Raw genomic sequence first — 21,762 nt, 5'->3', positions numbered from 1 at the left:
ATAAAACTAATACTAGCTGAGGTACTCAAAGGTTCCAAGCTATAGGAGTAAGCTCCTCTGCAGTTCATTTGAATTCAGCAAATATGTATTAAGAAGTTCTTGTCGTGGTCTAGGGGCTAAGGGTACAAAGATGAAATGATACAGCCTCTGCCCTTAGGGAATGACTAACAATCTAGCAGGTGAAATAAGACACAAATTTCTTCAATACTTTGGTACAAAATTATGAAATCTGCCATAATGTTGGTACAAGTTTATCCCTCTATTAATCAACCAATATTTATTAAGTACCTAATATATGCCAGGCACTGTGCCTGAGGATACAAAAAGAGGCAAAAGATAATCTCTGTCCTCAGGGAGCTTACAGTCTAATGGGTGATACAACAAAAAAATAAATATGTACAAATAAGCCATATAGAATCAATAGGAAGCAAGTAAAAGAGAGAAGACAAGAGGGGTTGGGAAAGGCTTCCTGTAGAAGGCGAGATTTTGTTGGGACTTAAAGAAAACCAAGGAGATCAGTAATTGGAGTGGAGGAGGGAGAGAGAAATGATGGGATCATAGTTTTCACAAACCAGCAGTGTAAAGTATACATTAGAGAGAAGAGAAGCTACAATGGATTGAAGAACAGGTAGATGTTAAGAAGTTAAGGCAAAAGAGCAGTAACTTAAGAACACAACAATATTAAAGGATTTTTTTAGGGTAGAGATGGCATGTCTATAGGAGGAAGGAATGGGGCCAATAGGTAGGGAAAGATTGAAGATGTGTAAGGGAGCAGGGAACAAAAAATGAGCCAAAAGCATAATGAAAATTGAGCCAAAGTCATAATGAAAATGGGAGGAAATGAGATTAAAGCCTCAGGGGCAGGTATTGACTTTAGCAAGGAAGAGAGCCACCTCTTTCATCCTTTAAGATAGGAGGGAAGGAAGACAAAATGGGAAAAGACTCAAAGGTTGAAAAGAATGGATAGAGGGGTTTGGAGAGGGGAGGAAGGGAGCGATTAAGTAAACTCATATCAGATGAGTTCAATCTTCACTATAAAGTAGGAGATGATTATCTACTTATCATAATATTCAAATGGATAGAATTTATATGCTAAGAAGGAAAAAGTAGGAGAATTAGAGTAGCTACTGTGTGGCTAGAGAATCAGTAATAGGATGCCTTACTGAGACTGTGTTTATATTTAAAAGTATTAAAGAATAGACTCCTTTGCATTGCACATCTAAGCATATGCAGGTACTATATAAGGGCTTTAGTGCTAATATTCAGTTTCTTGGATTTCTACAGAGTAGACATTGGAAAAGTTTTGAGATTGAAAATGGGTATGGGTTGATTAAAAGGGATGACTTGTTCAGAACCATATTCCTCATAAATTCTCATCTAGAGCTGGTCTTCCACAACCTGATTTCCAAGTAGAAGATAAAGAAAGATGCTAGCCTTTTTAAAGTTTTGGCTATATCAAGAGCCTCCTCTTATTTCCTTTTTAAAATCTCTCTCGGTTAAGTAGGAAAGTAAAATAAGATAAGCTAGAATTGCATTTTAAACTGAAATATTATCAGGCAATTTCATGCTTCCTTTCTATAGGGCTGCCTTGAGCACACTATCAAACTATAAACTCTTTGAGGACAAGGATTGTATCTTACTCATGTTTCTGTCTCCTGTGATCTCATACGTATGAGAGGTTTTAATATTTATTGAATTGTTGAATAAGTGAACAGATAGCCAAATTTATGCCAGTAAAACTACCTAATGGATGGATTTTTAACAAAAATACTAATTTTGATTAATAGAATAATAAAAAGTATAAATAACCCAATCTCAGAAAAAGTAATTGAACAAGCCATAAATGAACTCCCTAAGAAAAAAATCCCAGGACCAGATGAATTAATAAGGGATTCAACAAAACATTCAAAGAATAATGATTCCATTATGCAAATTATTTGAAAAATAGGAAAACAAGAAGTTCAACCAAATTCTTTCTACAATCAAAAGTATCATATTGATATCTAACCAAGGGAGAGTAAAAACAGAGAAAGAAAACTATAGAAAAATATCCCTAATGAAAATTGACTCAAAATTTTTAAATAAAGTGTTAGCAAAGTTGATATAGCATATCAGAAAGATAATACTATGACCAGGTTGTACTTATACCAGCAATGCAGGGTTGGTTCAATATCAGTAAACAATAAGCATAATAGATCATATTAATAACAAAAACAACAAAAATCATATGATTTTATCAATTGATGCAGAAAAATTTTTTGACAAGCTGTAAACCCTATCTGCTTGAAAAGAAGAAACACTAGAAAATATAGCAATAAATAAACCTTTCCTTAGTAAAAATATATTTTTCATAAAGCTTTCCAAAAAGGGAAAACAAGTGCTGAAGGACTACGGGAAAACATATACATAAATGTACTATTAGTAGAACTATGATCTGGTGCAATCATTCAGAAAGCAATTTGGAACTATACCAAAAAAGGTATTAAACCATGCATAGCCTTTGATTCAGAGATATTACTACTAGGTCAGCACCCTAAAAGGATCAAATAGGAGAGGACCCATTTGTACAAAAATGTTTATAGCCCTTTTTTTGTAGTAACAAAGAATTAGAAACTGAAGGGCTACCCATCAATTGGGTTACTGCTGAATAATTTGTGGTATATGAATGTGATAGAATACTATTGTGTTGTAAGAATTAATGAAGACAGTGGTTTCAATGAATCCTAGAAGACTTGTATGAATTGATGCAGAGTAAAGTGAGAAGAACCAGGAGAAGAATTTATATAACAACAATATTATAAACAATGTTGAAAGTCTTCAGAACTGTAATCAACACTGTTACCAACCACAATGCCAAGGGACTCATGAAACATACTTACCAGCTCCTTATAAAGAAGTGATGGACTCAGAGTGAGGATTGAGATTTTTTTTCTAGACATGGTCAATGTGGGGATTTAACTATACATGTTTTTGTTTGTTTGTCTTTTAACCAGGGATTGTGTTTTTCTCCTCACTTGGGCATGGAAAGAGTTCCAGAGGAAGGAAAGGCAGACATTTGGGAGGAAAATAAAAGTTAATTTAAAATAATTATAATAATACCAAAGTCTGGCATTACACTTAATGGGGACAGAGACCACATGGACAATTTTCAATATTTTAAAATAAAAAGCCTTTGTACACACAAAAAAAAAATATTGAGAGTTCATTGAAATGTGAAAAATCTTTGCTACAAGTTTCTTTGATAAGGTTCTCATATCCAAGATAGATAAGGACCTGATTCAAATATATAAGAATGAGTTATTTCCCAATCATAAATGGTTAAATGTTATGAACAGTTAGCCATCAGAGGAAAAAATCCAACTGGGAGTTGGCAGCTAACATCACCACAATCTTAATCGGATGATAAATTTAGTGACACTCAAAGGAGGCGAGGTTGTTGAGAAAGAACCTTAGAGATACCTAAACTAATCTACTCATTTGCACGTGAGGAAAATTGAGTCCTAAAGAGGCCAAGTGACTTATCCAAAGTCATTTGAGCATTTCTTGGGCATACTTTAGCACATTCTTCTGCTAGATAGCATAAGTGGATTTGGTTCAAGTCAACAGATGTGTGTTAAATATGAAATGTGTGTTAGGCATTTTGTTAGTCCTAGAGAAGACTGAAGGTAAAAAATAACATGGACCCTGTCTTCAAGATTTGATACAAACACAGGCAAGTATGCTGCAGGGTAAAATGTGATCTGTCCAAAGTAGAGATCCAAACAAAATGCTCTAAGAAAATACAAAGAGGGACAGCTCAAAACTGGTGGATTTGGGGGAGTTTTGTGAAAAATAACTAATGAGCTATGCCTTGAAGGGGACAAAGATTAAGTTCTAGTAATGGGAAATGCAAAATGTATGGAAATTAAACTTATGTCAGGCACAACTGGAGAATAGTAATCCAAACTGTAGTTTGCGTAAAAATGATAGGATTAAATAAGGTTGGTAATGTTGGTCACCTGAAGTTATATAACAAATTTGTTATGAATACATAAATTTATAGTGAGCACAGTTTAATGATTATCTTTAGCTCCATTCAACAGAACTAGAATAAGAGCAAAGGTAGAAGATGGTAAGAGTAAAGAGGGTTGAGTTTTGACAAGGCATGATTGGCAATAAGACAAGGGTGCAAAGGAATTGAGATCGGAGGATAGTGTAGTATTTACTCAATCAGCTAAGAAGGGGCAAAGGAAGAAAAAGCAACTAGTGCAGGAATGGTGGCCTAGGGGAGAATTGAGTAGTTAGCCAGGTGACAGTTATAGACAGTTATAAGTGTGGAGTGAGAGCTCAAAAGAATCGGGGTGGATTATGGATTTTGAAATCATCCACCTAACAGTATTGAAACCACAGGAAGGTGGGAGATTAATGTAAGAAAAATATTTATAGAGAAAAGGACAGCGGATAGGGTCTTAGGTGACACTCACACTTAAATGGTGAAAGGACAGTAAACCAGCAAAGAAGATGAAGTAGCAGTCAGATAGGGAGAACACCTGAGAGAACAGTGTCATTGAAGCTAAGAGAACATGTAGTCATCGGCATCAAATGCCACAGAAAGTTCAAGAAGAATGAGATTGAGAAAAGGTTGTTGGATTTGACAATTAGATCATTGGTAGCCTTTAAAAGAATGGTTTCAGTAGTGTCAGGCCAGAAAGCCAAGTGATTAAATAATGAATGGATGGGGACCAAGTAGAGGCAGAAAGTGTAAACTACTCTTCATAAAAGTTTAGCACCAAAAACCAGATTCCCTTCACGTTCTTAAAAGTCTGTACTTTTTAAAGGTCATTTATTACTTTCTCATAAACTAGAATACATCGAAGAACTTTAATTTTTGTATCTAATTGCTTCTCATAATGTACCAATAATGTATTTTTACCATTTTCCACACTGCAGTCATTTACGGCCTTCCATGTTACAACAACTCCTGCGCCGTCTTGTTTTTGATGTACCACTCCTCAACGAGTACTGTAAAATGCCGCTTAAGGTAAATATTCTTTCTAGCAATTAAATTCCAGTCTGTGCTGCAGAAAATGTGCAATAAAACAAACTTTTCACTATTTTCAGAAGAAAGGCAAGCATCTGTGAAATTGATTTCATTCCTTTAAGTTGCTAGTTGGCGACTAGGACATTGCTAGCAAAAATGAACCTCCATTCTTAAGAGTGAGGATAACAAACATGCTAGATTCAATTCACTTGTTAGATTTTCTTTAAATAGTTTTGTTAGTTGCTAATTCCAATTCCATTAATAATTTCTTATATAAGAGATAATTCAAGGTGCTTTTGCCTTCTAACCTCACTTTTAACACTTAAACTACAGTTAACACTTAAACTATGGGTTCTCTTGCATTTGATACTGTATTTCCCTGCATAATTGTTGCTACCCATAATTGTCTCACCCTGTTTTTTCAGTCCAAAAATTGGTTTATAACCTTTCATCTAGTAATTGTCTCATGGTTTAATTCTGCTAGTCACGCCACTTAAAAGGTAAACAGAGCAGCAATGTATTCACTAGTGGCATATGAATACGCATTTACCTCCTGAGCACTGCAAGCCAGGAGCCTAGAATTCTCAGCACATGCGCATTGTCAATATATTTCCAAAAGCCAACTTGCATAATTTGTTTAGAGTGCTGTAGTACAAACCATATGTCACTCAACCCAATGAAGATCTGTAGGAGCAGGGGAAGACAACAGGCAGGTGAAGCTTCCATGAATAAGTCACATGGTATGATAAGACTTGCATATTCCCAATTTTAACATATATTCACGAGTATTCCATGCATCCTAATCTTGCACCAAAGAGTAATAAATGATTTTTAAGTAATACCAACACAATTTTTAAATGCTTCATATAATGGTCACACCCTGCTTTTTGCAAAAAATGGCATGAAAATATGCTATGATTATGTGGTGAAATACTGGTTTTTCCCCTCTTCCTCATTTCTAGAGGTTAAGCCTTGTGTTCTTATACTTTATTTCCAAATCTTTGGGAGAAGCATTACAACTCCTATTTCAAAATCACCTTTGTTGTTTTTCTTTAGTAAGCACTGAGGGCAAGAGAGTCATATCTTTTACTTTAAATGTATTTTTTCCTAATTAGGCAAATCACTAAACCTCTCTGAGTCTCAGTTATCTCATCTGTAAAATGAAGGAGTTGGACTAGATAACTATCTCTGAGAATCTAAGATCCCCTAAGATCTAAACCTAAGATCCTTCTGCTTTTCCTTTCATAATAGTCTTTTTAGTTTTTATTATTGTTATTATTCATCAGCAGCTAACATTTATATAGGTCTTTAATGTTTGCAATTATAATTATTTAATATATAATTATATATATATACATATATATATATAATCTTATATTCATTGTCTTATTTGAGACTTACAGATAAGAAACTGATTCTCTTACAGGTAAAGTGTCTTGCCCATGGTCATACAGCTAGTGCCTTTATTTGAACTCACTTCTTAATTATAGCATTTTATCCATGGTACTAACTTGCCCCTCACTTAAATCATTTTTTTAAAGGTTAATTAATATGAAATCAGTTTTTACCCAGTGTTATTATACATGATAAAACTGAGGCCCAAAGTCATTCTTTAATAGTCTGTCACGCAACAAGTTCTTAGCAGAAGAAGAGGTAGCAGTCATAGCCCCTTGATTCCCTGTCGTTCATTCAAATCACCAGCTGGCCTCCCTTTTTTCCAGCGTTTGGAATAGGAAGTGGTAGAGGCAGGATTTAAGCCCCAGTCCTCTGATGCTAAGCCCAAAACGTTTTCTGCTGCAACATGAAATGATAGGTTTCTCATGCCTGCAGAAAGTCACACTGAAGGCTGCATCTTAGGGTTCACGGTACTTCAAACCTCCCCTTGCTCTCTGACACAGGCACAAGTCCTGTGTTAGTCAACTCTTTTTCTTGCAACATAAATTCGTAAGACATTCGTAATGTCCTGCTGCCCTCTCCTGGGCAGGAGATGTCAGGACTACTCAGCCCTGGATCCCTTCTAGCACTGGCAGGTTAGGTGGTTTAGACAAAAACGGAGGCAGGAAGAAGACCCAGACCAGGCCTGTACAACCTAGGGTGGTGGCTGCTTATGACTCTCAGGCTGCTTGTTGCTTGCCACGGGATTTCAGGCAACCCAGGAAAAACGTAGAGGAAAAACATCCTTTGTATGTGGAGGAAATGCAGGTATAACTGGTCTGCAGGCCACAAGTTGTGCAGGCCTGACTTAGACTCTTCCAAACCCCCATTATGAGAATTACATAGGCACTAACACGTTTATGGGGTCACAAAGAGTTGGACACACCTGAAATGACTAAACAACCACAGAACACATTTAGAGTCAGAGCTTTCAGGCCACATCTCTTCCACCCCGATTTGTCAGTAGTTTCAAACACTAGAGATGTCTCTACTATTTGGAGTAAAATGAAGAAATTCACCCCGTTTTTTTCACTTATAGGTATGTTAGTAGAGTCATAGTTAAGCAAATTCAACCAACTCCACAGCTGGTTAAAATATGAAAGATGTCTTTTTCTTATACTCTTTGAAGGTCTTTCTGCTGTTCCTTTTATTACATGCCTTTAGTACTGTTCTTATCATGCTGACTTACTATTTTCACACATCAGTAATTTTGTGTGTATTACAAAGCATTGGTGAATTTTCTCTGCTTCACCCTGACAGTACTCTTTTGTTCCAACTTCCTAGCTTTTGACAAATCATTATGAACAGTGCTGGAAGTATTACTGCCTCCCTTCAGGATGGGGGGGCTATGGCTTGGCAGTGGAAGAAGAGTTACATTTGACGGAGAAGCTCTTCTGGGGGATTTTTGACTCTCTCTCTCATAAGGTAATGACATTAGCATTGTGACGGACACAATGATGCAAGGAATTAATGAGGAAGAAGACAGACAAGGGTTCCTGAACTTTGTCTTTGTTTTTAGTGCTTTGACCAAATACATATTCATTCTTTTTGCTGAGGCTATAAGCCTTCATTGGTAAATTATTTTTTCCCCTCACGTACAAAATATACATTGGATGTCATCAGAGGGATATATTAACCCAACTGGCTGCTATTGCTTCCTTTGCCCCCTTCTTCCTTTTCTTGGGCTATGTATGCCATAACTCAGCTGCCCCACAAGAATAATAGCTTGCATTTTTATAGTGTTTTAATATTTGCGAACCCCCTTGCTCACAACAAACGTTGTGAGGTAGGCATCATTATGTTATTATCCCAGTTTTACAAATGAAGAAACTATTTCCCTGAGAGGTTAAGATTTGAGCTCAGTTCTCCTGACTCCCATGTCCAGTGTCACTCAAAACTGCTATGCTTTGAGAAACTATTTCACAGCCTTTACCTATTCAGTTTTACTCCTTTTTGCAATCCTCATTAATAAGCCCTTATTTTATTCAAAGCAGAAATGAAAACTATCCTCATTTAATAATAATCTCTTTTCTGCTTAGACAGAATTTTAGGTTTACAGATTTTACCAGTAATTCATCTAATTCCTCAGTCTTAGGGGACTAAGCTAATTGAGACAGACCTCTAGTTTACAAACTTGACTGTTTCCCTCTGCTGTGGGTCTTGATATCACCATCCTCAGGAAAATAAAGCTGAGTGTTCCTAGTTTTCCTTGATAAAACCTGGAGCTTGATTATATAGTTTGTCCACTGCCTCCCTCCCTTTAGCATTTTTTGGCCATCTGAGAGCTTCATGCCTGCCATGTCATCATTTCCCTGATGTCATGGTCCTCTTCAAAATGAAGGACAAACACAACCCATATTAGATGGAACCAACAGAACACAAATGTACAACTAGGCAATTTGCTAATAATTTAACTGTAAGATCCATAGAATTATTCCTATTCCTATTACTAGTGAGAGCAGTAATTCACATTTATATCGCATTTTCAGATTTCAAAGTGGATTCCTCACAAAACTTTTTTAAAAAGTGACCATAACTTCTGTGTTGCAATAGTTCCAATAAGTACCTAAAATACATAGAGGCCCTCATGACTTGGGTGAGATGGCAAGCCCAAGGGAAAAGAAAGAGCTGTTACAATCCACTATTGCTTAAAACTTGGCCATTACAAAATTTTGACCATCAGTTAATTTTGTTGTATCCATATGGACAAGGACATAATAGTTTTACTTCTCATGTCACTTCAGTTTCCAATGATATCCCCACAGTATCTACCACAAATTATTAAGGAGCAGATGGCCACTCCTTTTTTTTGGAAAATAAGGGAACTTGGTTATCATTCTTATTTCTTCTGATGCTTCTGCATTATGGCTGTGATTCACTTACTAACATGTTATATGTTTTTTAAATTAGATTTTCCAACTAGTTCCTATCTTTCCCACAGAAATATGACACAGATCTCTTCCGAATGGCCTTACCTTGTCTCAGTGCAATAGCTGGGGCCTTGCCACCTGATTATTTAGACACCAGAATCACAGCCACATTGGAAAAGCAGACCTCAGTGGATGCAGAAGGAAACTTTGACCCCAAACCTATCAGTACCATCAAGTGAGTCCAAAATACTTTGTAAATTAATGTTTTTGTCATATGGCTATTCTTTTTTCCAAAGGTACTAGCTTGTCAAGATTTAGCTTATCTCTCTGGCTAGTACCTCTCCTTGCAACCCTAAATAGTATAAGTCATTTTTCCAGGGCACCAAATTTTATGTTATTTTAAAATATAATTAATTTATATCTGATCATTTACTACATTATCACTCTTTGGTTTTCTTCATGATAAAAATGAAGAGATGAGTTCTCTCCACTGAGTAAGTATAGCTTAAAGCCCTAAGTCAATTTCCCTGATATATGATGCAATTAGTTTATTAATGGTTTTTGACAAAACCTTTGTTTAGTTTATAAATTAGTATTGTAAGTTGCAATAGTATAATAAATCAAAATAAATCCATTAACATTCAATTCAATTTCCAATCAACAATCACATATTAAACATTTGCTGTATGTAGTACACTGTGTTCTAGATCAGATTTATTGAGGTCTCAGAAGAATGTAGCAAGAACAGTTTAGCCTCCCTCTTTGAGAAGCTGTTTGCCCATTAATGTTATATTAAGCAACTTTCAGATGCTTTTAGACCACAAAATATTGTGTCCTTCAAACCTGAAGTGCATTTTCCTTCTGTTCCAAACATTTCAGTATTCCTTATTAATGCTGATTTTACCATCCAGGCTTTTTTATTATCTGAACAATATAACTAATGCTCTATGAATTTCCTTCTCCTTCCATTCAGCTGCAAACAAAATATTTCTACTTTAAGAGTGTTTAACACAGTCTGTACAACTTACCCAAATATATATTAAAATGGAGAACTCTGAACCTCCTAAATGGTTTGAAGCCTGTTGATCAAAAGACAGGTTGAGGTCCATCTAGATAAACATTTAGTAAGCCCTCTGGAACTGTAAGCTGCTGATTGGCATTGATAGAGGAGGTTTGCTTCTTGGACTGATGAAATCATAGGTCCAAAATAATAATACTAATACATATTAAAAAATTGTTCAAGGATCTGTGCTGGACATTGGGAATGACAAAGGCAAAAATGAAACAGTGCTTACACTCAAGGAGCTTGCATTCTACTTGGGGTCGAGGGGAGGAAGAAGAGGTAGAATGGGGGTAGCGTTTATACAGAGAAGTAAATTTTAAATGTGTAAAATAATGCAAAATAATTTTAAGGGGGATCATGTGCTGGCAACTGGGTTGGGAAGTAGGAACCTTGTCAGAAGATGCCTGGGGTAGGATGTGGTGCCTAATTTGTGCTTTGAAAGAAGCTAGGAACTCTACAGGGTAGAGGAGTTCATTTAAGACATGAAAGTCTACTTATGTAAAGATGGGAATTGGAATAGTTTACAGAGTATTTATAAAGAATTCACTTGAAGATTAGATGTTCTACTTCTGGGAGCCAAGATGGTGGAATAAGAAATAAGTTGCTCTCACCAATCTCTGAAAGCCCAGAAAAATATTGCTTTAGGAAAAACCCTGGAACAAATGAGCCAGCAGAAAGAGTGTAGCAGTCTTTTACCCCAGGAAACTTGGGGGATTAACAGCAAAGGCCCCTTTCACTCTGGAGGAGAAGCAGTACAGGAGGGGAGGCGTCTCAGCAAGTCAGCAGCAAGCCCCACCTCAGCAAACCAGGGTGAGATCCTGAGCCCCAGGGTGGTGGAGTGCCAACACCAGGACCCCCGAGTGTGCCAGCACAGGCAGGGGAACTGGTAGACACTAGCATGGAAAACCACCACATGCATCAGCATTCTCCAGCAGCCAAATCTCCCAGTACTTCAGCAGAACTCCAGGAAGCACAACTCCAGGAGGCACAGCTCCAAGCTAGCAGACATCCTCCAGCAGCCAAATATTCAAGTGACTTAAAGAAACCTGGGCGAGCAGGCATCCCCCAGGAGCCAGACTTCCCACCCCCATCCCAAGAGCTCCAGTGGTGATAACCCCAGCTCAGCACTAGGTAAGCTGCCAGACCCCTACAGCCTCCAGCTGCCAGCACCTGAGGCCTCAGCATACAAAACCAGTGACCAGTTCCCAGGCTCTCAGCACAAGAAGCTTGAGTCAGTGCCCTCTGCACTCTAGCAGGAGAGCTCAACTTTAAAAGCCAGGAAATAGGCAAACACCATGAGCAAAAAGCAGAAATAAAAAATGACCATAGACTCTTATTATGAGGAAAGGGAAGATAGCACGAATTCATAAGAGGACAACATTGTCAATATACCCACATCTGAAACCTCAAAGGGAAATATAGACTGGTCTCAAGCCCAAAAAGCCTTCTTGGAAGAATTCAAGAAGAATTTTAAAAGTCAAATAAGAGAGGTAGAAGAAAAAATGGGATAAGAAATGAGAGGTATGCAAGAGAGAGTCAGTAGCTTAGAAGAGGAAGGATAAAAATTGACTATAGAAAATAAGTCCTTAAAAATACAATTAGCCAAATGGAAAAAAGTACACTGAACAAAGTAACTCCTTAATAAGCACAATTGGCCAAATGGAAAAGGAGGTAAAAATTCAATAGAAGAAAACAATTTGTTAAAAATTAGAATTGAGAAAGTGGAAGCTAATGACTCTATGAGATATCAAGCATCAATCAAACAGAAACAAAAGAATGAAAAAATAGAAGAAAACATAAAATACCTAATTGGTAAAACAACTGATCTGGAAAATAGATCCAGGAGAGAGAATTTAAAAATTTTTGGTCTACCTGAAAGCCATGATGAAAAAAAGATCCTGGTTCTACCAGAAGGTAAAATAGTCATTAAAACAATCCACCAATCACTTCCTAAAAGAGATCCCATATTGAAAATGCCAAGGAATATTATAGCCAAATTCCAAAATTACCAGGTCAAAGAGAAAATACTGCAAGCAGCCAGAAGAAACAATTTAAATATCATGAAACCACAGTCAGTATTACACAAGATCTTGTAGCTTCTACATTAAAAGATTGGAGAGTGTGGAATTTAATATTCCATAAGGCAAAGGAGCTTCAATTACAACCAAGGATCAACTACTCAGCGAAATTGAACATAATCTTTCAAGGAAGGAGATGGATATTCAATGAAATAGGGACTTCCAAACCTTCCTTCTAAAAAGACCAGAGCTCAACAGAACATATAATCTTCAAATACAAAATTCAAGAGAAGCATAAAAAGGTAAACAGGAAAGAAAAAAACAACATTAATAAGTGCAAACTGTTTACATCCCATCCCTACAAGGGAAGATCACACTTGTAACTCTTGAGAACTATATCATTATTACAGCATTTGAAAGGGGTATACATAGAGGGTGTAGGTGTAAATTGACTTTGACATGATGATGAAAAAAATCTAATTAAGTGGTGAAAAGGGATTGTACTGGGAGAAGAGGAAAGGAGGAGGCAGAGAAGAATAAATTACATCACATGAAAAGGCACAAAAACCTGTTACAGTGGAGGGAAAGGAGGAAGGAAGATGAGTATTGTTCGAAACTTACTCTCATCAGATTTGGCTGAAAGAGGAAATAACATAATCAGTTAGGTATAGAAATCCAACTCACCGTATAGGAAGTAGTAGGGGAAAGGGGAAGAAAAGGGAGGGGGCTGATAGAATGGAGGGCAGACTGAGGGAGTCAGTGGTCAAAAGCTAAACTCTAGTGAGGAGGGAAAGGGAGAAAAGAGAGAGAAAAGTATAAACAGGGTGGGGAAAGGATGGAGAGAAAGTCACAGATAGTAATCATATCTGTGAATGTGAATGAGGTGAATTCTCCCAAAAAAACCAGAAGTGGATAGCAGAGTGGATTTAGAACCATAATCCCACAATAGGTTGTTTACAAGAAACACATTTGAAGCAGAAGGATAAATGCAGAGTAAAGGTAAAAGGCTGGAGCATAATATATAATGCTTCAGCTGAAGTAAATAAAAAAAAAGCAGAGGTAGCAATCCTGATCTCAAACAAAGCAGAAGAAAAATAGACCTGATTAAAAGAGATAAGGAAGGAAACTGCATCCTGCTAAAAAGTACCACAGACAATGAAGTAATATCATTACTAATGTACCAAGTGGTATAGCTTCCAAATTCTTAGAGGAGAAGTTAAGGGAGTTGCAGGAAGAAATAAATAATAAAACTATACCAGTGGGGGACCTCAACCCCTCTCAGAACTAGATAAATCTAACTACAAAATAAACAAGAAAGAAGTTAAGGAGATGAATAGAATTTTAGAAAAGTTAGATATGGTTGACCTCTGGAAAAAAATGAATGGCGATAGAAAGGAATATACCTTTTGCTCAGTGGTACATGACACCTCCACAAAAATTGACCACATATTAGGGCATAAAACCCTACAATCCAGTGCAGAAAGGCAGAAATATTAAATGCATCCTTTTCAGATCATGATGTAATAAAAGGCCATGGAAAGATAGATTAAAAATTAATTGGAAACTAAATAATCTAATCCTAAAGAATGAGTGGATCAAACAACAAGTCATAGAAACAATCAATAACTTCATCCAAGAGAATGACTATAATGAGACAACATACCAAAACTTATGGGATGCAGTGAAAATGGCTCTTAGGGGAAGTTTTACATCTCTAAATGCTTACATGAATAAAATAGAGAAAGAAGAGATCAATGAAATGAGCACGCAACCAACTTAGGAAAAGAACAAATTAAAAATCCCCAATTAAATACCAAATTAGAAATTCTGAAAACCAAAGGAGAGATTAATAAAATTGAAATTAAGAAAATTATTGAACTAATAAATAAAGCTAAGAGCTGGTTATGAAAAAATAATAAAACAGATAAGCCTTTAGTTAATTTGATTTTAAAAAAAGGAAGAAGAAAAACAGATTACAGCATCAAAAATGAAAAGAGTGAACTTACCACCAATGAAGAAGAAATCAAAATGATAATTAGGAGCTATTTTGCCCAACTATATGCCCATAAATTTGACAATCTTAAGTGAAATGGATGAATACAAAAATATAAATTGCCCAGATTAATGGAAGAGGAAATAAAAATAAATAGCCCCATTTCAGAAAAAGAAATTGAGCAAGCCATCAATGCATTCTCTAAGAAAATCTCCAGTGCCAGATGGATTTACAAGTGAATTCTATCAAACATTTAAAGAACATTAATTTCAGTAGTATATGAACTATCTGGGAAAATGGGTGAAAAAGGAGTCTTACCAAATTCTTTTTATGATACAAACATTGTGCTGATACCTAAACTGGGAAGAGCCAAAATAGAGAAAGAAAATTATAGACCAATTTCCCTAATGAATATAGATGCAAAAAATTTAAGAAAAATATTCACAAAGAAATTACAGCAATTTATCTCAAGGATAATACACCAGGTAGGATTTATACCAGGAATGCAAGGCTGGTTCAATATTAGGAAAACTGTCAGCGTAACTGACCATATCAACAGCAAAACTAACAGAAATCATATGATTATCTCAATAGATGCAGAAAAACCGTTTGACAAAATACAACACCCATTCCTATTAAAAACACTAGACAACATAGGAATAAATGGAGTTTTCCTTAAAATAATAGGTAACATCTATCTAAGACCATCATCAAGCATTATATGTAATGTGGATAAGCTAGAACCATTTCTAATAAGATCAGGGGTGAAACAAGTTTGTCCATTACCACTGCTATTATTCGGTGTGGTACTAGAAATGTTAGCCTTAGCAAAAAGAGAAGAAAAAGAAATTGAAGGAATCAGAATAAGCAAAGAAGAAACAAAGCTATCACTCTTTGCAGATGATATGATGGTATACTTAGAGAATCCTGAGAATCAAGTAAAAAATTACTTGAAATAATAAACAAATTTAGCAAAGTTACAGAATATAAAATAAACCCACATAAATCATCAGCATTTCTGTATATTACTAAAAAATCCCCAATAGCAAGAGATAGAAAGAGAAATTCCATTTAAAGTTACTGTAGACATTATAAAATATTTGGGAGTCTACCTGCCAAAACAAACCCAGGAACTATATGAACACAATTACAAAACACTTTTCACATAAATAAAGTCAGATCTAAATAATTGGAAAAATATCAGTTGCTCATCAGTAGGCTGAGATAATATAATAAAAATGACAATTCTACCTAAATTAAATTACTTATTTAGTGCCATACCAATCAAACTACCAAAGAATTATTTTATAGAGGTAGAAAAAAAGAATAACAAATTCATCTGAAAGAAGAAAAGGCCCAAAATATCAAGGAAATTAATGAAAAGAAATGCAAGGGAAGGTATCCTAGCTGTACCAGATCTTAAATTGTATTATAAAGCAGCAATCATCAAAACTACTTGGTACTGGCTAACAAATAGAGTGGTGGATCAATGGAATAAGTTAGTTACAGAAGACACAGTAGTCAATGACTATGGTAATCTACTGTTTGATAAGCCCAAAGACCCCTGCTTCTGGGATAAGAACTCACTGTTTAACAAAAATAGCTGGGAAAACTGGAAAATAGTATGGCAGAAACTAGGCATAGATCAACAGCTTACACCCTATACCAAGATAAAGTCAAAATGGGTACATGATTTAGATATAAAGACTAATACTATAAGCAAACTAGAAGAGCAAGGAATAGTTACCTGTCATATCTATGGAGAAGGGAAGAATTTATGACCAAAAGAGATAAAGAACATGATGAAAAGCAAAATGGATGATTTTGATTACATTAAATTGAAAAGGTTTTGCATAAATAAAGCCAATGCAATCAAAATTAGAAGGAAAGCAGAAAGCTGGGAAAGTTTTTTGCAGCCAGTGTCTCTAATAAAGGCCTCATTTCTAAAATATATAGAGAACTGAGTTAAATTTGTAAGAATACAAATCATTCCCCAAATGATGATGGTCAAAGAATATTTAGCAGGCAGTTTCCAGAGTAAGAATTAAAGCTATCGATCCTGAAGTTTGGGGAGGTCAGTAGAAAGGAGGCAGCAGCTGCTGCTATGCTGTTTTTTATACTAGTCAAGGAAATATAAAAAAAAATTGCTCCAAATCATTATTGAGGCAGAGAAATGCAAATTAGAACAACTCTGAGGTGCACCTCACACCTAAAGATTGGCTAACATGACCAAAACAGAAAATGATAAGTGATGGAGAAGATGTGGGAAAATTGGAATGCTAATGCATTATTGGTAGAGTTGTGAACTGATCCAACCATTTTGGAGAGCAATTTGTAACTATGCCCAAAGGTCTATAAGACTGTGCATACCCTTTGACCCAGCAGCACCACACAAGTGGGAAATGGACCAGTATGTACAAAAATATTTATAGCAGCTCTTTTGTGGTGGCAAAGAATTGGAAAATCTAGGGAATGCCCATCAATTAAACCAAGACAACATTGTACATAGTAACAGCCACATTGTGCGATGACTGACTTTGAAAGACTTATCTCTTCTCAGCAGTGCAAGGATCTAAGACAACTCCAAAAGACTAACAATGGAAAATAATATCCGCATCCAGAGAAAGAACTTTGGAGTCTGAATGCAGTTGGAAGCATACTATTTGCTCTCCCTTTCTTTTGTTTTTGTTTCTTGTTTCTCATGGTTCCTCTCATTAGTTCTAATTCTTCTTTACATCATAACTAATACAAAAATATGTTTAATATGAATGTATAAATAGAGGCTATTATCAGATTGCATGCCATCTGGGATAAGGGGGGAAGGAGAGGGAGGGGAGAAAATGTAAAAATCTTATGGAGGTGAATGTTGAAAACTAAAAGTAAATTAATAATAAAAATTAATGTATTAGAGAACAAAAAAAATTCACTTCAAGTCTGTTGAATCTATAATACTAGAACTTTACAAAGGGCTTTTTTTTAATTCTAGCATTCTTCAACACCTGAGATGTGTTGAAATTTATGACAGTTCCAGATTAGAGCCATGGGGATGACAGATGGGGTGCTTTGGGTGAAAAGTCTTCATCTCATAATCCATATCTAGACATGCTGAAAGGTCTTTTTTTCTTCTTTAGGCCTGTCATGATGTATGATTTACATTACCTAATGTAGTCATTCATTTATGCTTATAAGAACTAGGGACATTGGACTTTGAGGAGAGATTGCAAAGGAATGTAAAGATACATGTGGTCCTCTCCTCAAGGTACTTACAATAGAATAGTGGAGACAAGAGAAACATAAATGGAACAAAAGTCAGTGAAAATGGAAGGGTAAGATGCCATCAGTTACCATTAAACAGATTAAAAATGAGCATACTGTGAGAACTACAGTCAGGTGGGATTAGTACAAAGTTAGCCTACTAAGAATGTGTTCTTAGAAATTCTGTTATAGACACAGATATGTATATAGATCGGCACATCACAGGCACCTCTGTGACATAAATTTCACTCAAAAAGAATCTTCCTAATGGATTTTCCCCCAGATAGGAATTCTGAATACCACCTTTGCAAAACAACTCTTGATTAAAACTAAATACATTTCACCAAGCACAGCTCTTTTATCAACAAGCCCAGTGAAAAGAAATACAGGTGAATCTATATCTAATTCTTTGGCATTCCCTTTTTGTCCTGTACCCATACCTTGGTACATAGGAAGCTTCTGGGCAGTGTTGCTATTTGCCCTGATGTTTGGGAACTCTGCTAAATTATATGAATGGTCCCAGTATATTAACCCCAGGTCCCCATTTCTCTCCAAAGAGGAAGCATTCTGACAGTTCAGAATTGCTCCCATTATCTCCACTTGTGCCTGGTGATATGATAGCACTTTTTTTTTCCTCTCTCTTTCAGCTATTCTCTTCCTGAAAAACTGGAATATGTGGTCACCAAGTATGCGGAACATTCACATGACAAATGGGCTTGTGACAAGGTAGGGATTTTCATCCAACAATTGTCAGGAAAAGAAGAGCCAAAGAACATTAAAGGGTTGAATCTTGAAAATCTGCCCAATTTATCTAAGTGACAGACTTACCATTCCAAGAACATTCATTATTTGAGACCAGCAATTTCCTGAGGTTTGTGGAGGTCAGTGGAAGAGGAGGCAGCAGCTGCTGCTACACTGTTTTTTATACCAATCAAGGAAATGCTCACATCTAGAAATGTTAACTTTTTTCTTAGCATCAGAGAGTATGGAATTTGCATATGTGTGCTTGCTATGGATTTGGGGTAATAGGGAAGGGAAGTAGAAGTGAAATTTATTGCCTTTGGTTTTAGACTAAAATCAATCAATCAACAAGTATTTATTCATTGTCTACTGTGTGCCAGAAATAAAAATCACTTCTGTCTGGGTAAACAACCTCTCTCCCCCCACCCCACCCCTCTCTCTCTCTCTCTCTCTCTCTCATGTCTCTCTCGTCTATCTCTCTCTCTCTCTTTCTCTCTTCTCTCTCTCTCCTTTCCATTTTAAAACAAAATATTTACAACATAAATCCAAGGCAATTTTGGGAGGAGGCATTAGTACGTAAGTACATTAGGAAAGGTTTCATAGAGGTGACACTTGAACTGAGTTTTGAAGGAAGCTAGGGATTCCAAGAGGAAGATATTACAGGCATGGAGGACAGACTATACAAAGACACAGAGACAAAAAAGTAGAAATGTTGTATATAAGGAACAGCAAAGCCAGTTTGTCTGATATGTAAAGTGAATGAAGGAGAATAATGTATAATAAGCCTGGAAAGGTACATTGGAGCCAGGTTATAAAATACAAACAGAGGAGGTTATATTTAATGCTAGAGACAACTTGAGATCATTGAAGTGAGTAACTGTGCTTTAGCAATATCATTTTGTCAGCTCCATGGAGAATGGTTTGCAGAATGAAGAAATTTGCAGCAGAGAGACAACATAGAAGGCTGTTGCTAATCCAGAAAATTTTATTCTGGGCAAGAATACTGAACCAACCATAATAGTTGCTATGTCGTAGTCCATGATAGCACTTCTAGACTCTCCTTTAAAAACTGAGTCATTGAAGAGGAGCCAGGATCGCTGAGTGATAGGAAACCTTGTGGTGAGCATCACTCTGCATCCTTCTTCAGACATCCAGAAAATGCACCAGACTGAATCCTTATGGTGAAGTCCAGGAAAAGTCACAGTAAGTCATTTGTCCATACAAACTTGACAAAGAGAGAAGGAAAGGGAGACCTGTGGAGAAGGGAGAGAACTCACCTCACACTGCAGGGCCCAAGGAGAGGCTGTATACCAGTGCCAGAAGAGGTTCAGAATTCTCACAGGGTACCTGGAGGCCCATATAAGGGCACTGTGAGGGGGATAAATGCCAACTGACAGCTTTGTTGCTACTACCCAGTTCTGAGTCATAGATTCAAGGTGTACTCAAATAAAAGGACTTGAGTGGAAGAATGGTATTCCTGGACAGGAAGGCCCCGGGCAGCGTATTGAGAAGGGAGAAGTTCTGAAACTAGTACCAGCAGTGGTGTGGCTTAGACCCCAAGTCAGAGCAGGGTCACATATCTGTCATCTAGTATAGCATGCAAAGGAATCCCAAACCAAAGGGAAGCCTGCAGTTGTGCCACTCTGAACCCAGGAGAACTTTCAGCTTGTAGATGGGGCAGTCAGTCCAGCAGCAGTTTACTCTTCTGCAGACTCAAACCCACATCAGAAATTTGTGGAGCTTGGGACCAGGGCGAGGCCAGGGGAGGGAATGGCAATCAAAATTTGCAGGATCAGACCACCTTGGGAACACTCAAAATTTAAAGATCCCCAGCATGTCTCTGAGGTCCTCAAATATCACAACATTCCATACCCCAAGAAATCAGCTACAGGACCTTCTCTTCAAAAGTGTGGCAGGGCTCAATAGTAATATAAATCTAAAGTCAGAAGTAGGCTAGAAGAGTGGACAAAAATAACCCCATTATAATAGCTATTATGGTGGCAGAGATGCTCAGAGCAATGAAGAAGATATATTAAAACAAAGGCAAAAGGCTAAGAAAAAAAGAGAGAAAAGAAAATGTAAATTAACTTATAACAGAAAAAAAACTGACTGGGAAAACAGATCAAGGAGAAAAAATTTCAGGATCATTGAACACCATAATAAAAAAAGAGATTGCTTCATGTTTCAATAAATCTTCAAAGAAGACTACTCGGAAATCTTTGAACCAGAGGGCAAAGTCGAAATAGAAAGAATCCATTGGTCTCTTCCTGAAAGAACACCCAAAATGAAAACTCTCAGGGACATTATAGCCAAATTCTAGAGCTTCCAGGTAAAAGAAAAAATGCTGCAAGCAGCCAGAAAGAAAGCATTCAAGTACTAAGGACATACAGTCAAGATCACACATGATTTAGCAGCTACCAATGTAAAACAGAGAACTTGGGATATTATATTCCAGAAGGCAAAGAGTATGGTCTTACAGCTAAGAATATCTTACCCAGCAAAACTGAGTATTATGCTGTGTGTGTGGTGGGGTGGGGGCAGAGAGGCAGAGAGGAAAGGGGAATAGACCTTTAATAGAATAGAGAATTTCCAGATATTCCCAATGAAAAGACCAAAGGTACAGAGAAACCCTGAAGTTAAAAACAAAAGTGAAGAAAAACATTTAAAAAGGTAAAAATGAATGAGCAATGAGAAAGGACTAAATAACTATAAAGTACTTACATTAAAATATGGGGGGTGATACTTATGTCTTCTCTGAGCTCTATACTATTACCAGGGTTCATAGAGGAAATTCAGATAGGTAAAGCCTAGGTTCTGTTTTGATGATCTTAAGAAAGAATGGAAAGAAAGGAGAAGAGGAATATACTGAGTAGGAAGGGAAAGGAAGATAGATTAGGGAAAATTATCTGACATAATCAGGGAGCACAAGGAGACATCTATACAAACGAGGAGAGGATGGAGTGAGGCAGCTGACCCTTGAACCTCACTCTCATGTGAACTAGTCCAAAAAAGGAAAAATACATGCACAGTTTAGTACAGATATACATTTCACTCAACAGGGAAATAGGAGGGAATGGAGAGAAGCAAGGAGGGGAAATAAGGGTGGAAGTGTATGTTAACGGAGGGATTAGTCCTGAGCAAAACAAACTAAGAATGTACAAAAATATTTATAATTCTTTCTGAGGTGGCAAAAGATGAGATTCTTAGGAGATGCCCATAAATCGGGAAACCTATTAACAAACTATAGTACGTCAATGTGATAGAATACCATTGAGGTGAATTCTTATCGGAGTAATAACTAACCAAGATTCCAAAGTACTAATGATGAAACATGCTATGCACCTCTGGGTAGAGAGATAAAGGATTCA

The 21,762-nt window shown here is 36.6% G+C and overlaps 1 protein-coding gene across 1 annotated transcript in view; it reads left to right on the top strand.

Annotated features, from left to right (window-relative positions):
* RYR3 (ryanodine receptor 3) overlaps positions 1-21,762 on the top strand; it is a 633,352-nt gene that overhangs the window by 444,249 nt on the left and 167,341 nt on the right. Inside the window, exons 49-52 of the mRNA XM_036736677.1 lie at positions 4,930-5,020; positions 7,739-7,879; positions 9,396-9,559; positions 18,301-18,379. Coding sequence (XP_036592572.1) covers positions 4,930-5,020; positions 7,739-7,879; positions 9,396-9,559; positions 18,301-18,379 — 475 coding nt within the window. The remainder of the gene's footprint in view (positions 1-4,929; positions 5,021-7,738; positions 7,880-9,395; positions 9,560-18,300; positions 18,380-21,762) is intronic.

The sequence above is a fragment of the Trichosurus vulpecula genome, chromosome 8, assembly GCF_011100635.1.
Source record: "Trichosurus vulpecula isolate mTriVul1 chromosome 8, mTriVul1.pri, whole genome shotgun sequence".
NCBI classification, from domain to species: Eukaryota; Metazoa; Chordata; class Mammalia; order Diprotodontia; family Phalangeridae; genus Trichosurus; species Trichosurus vulpecula.
The sequence above is the reverse complement of the archived record's forward strand: the minus strand, read 5'-3'. Positions and strand labels throughout refer to the sequence as shown.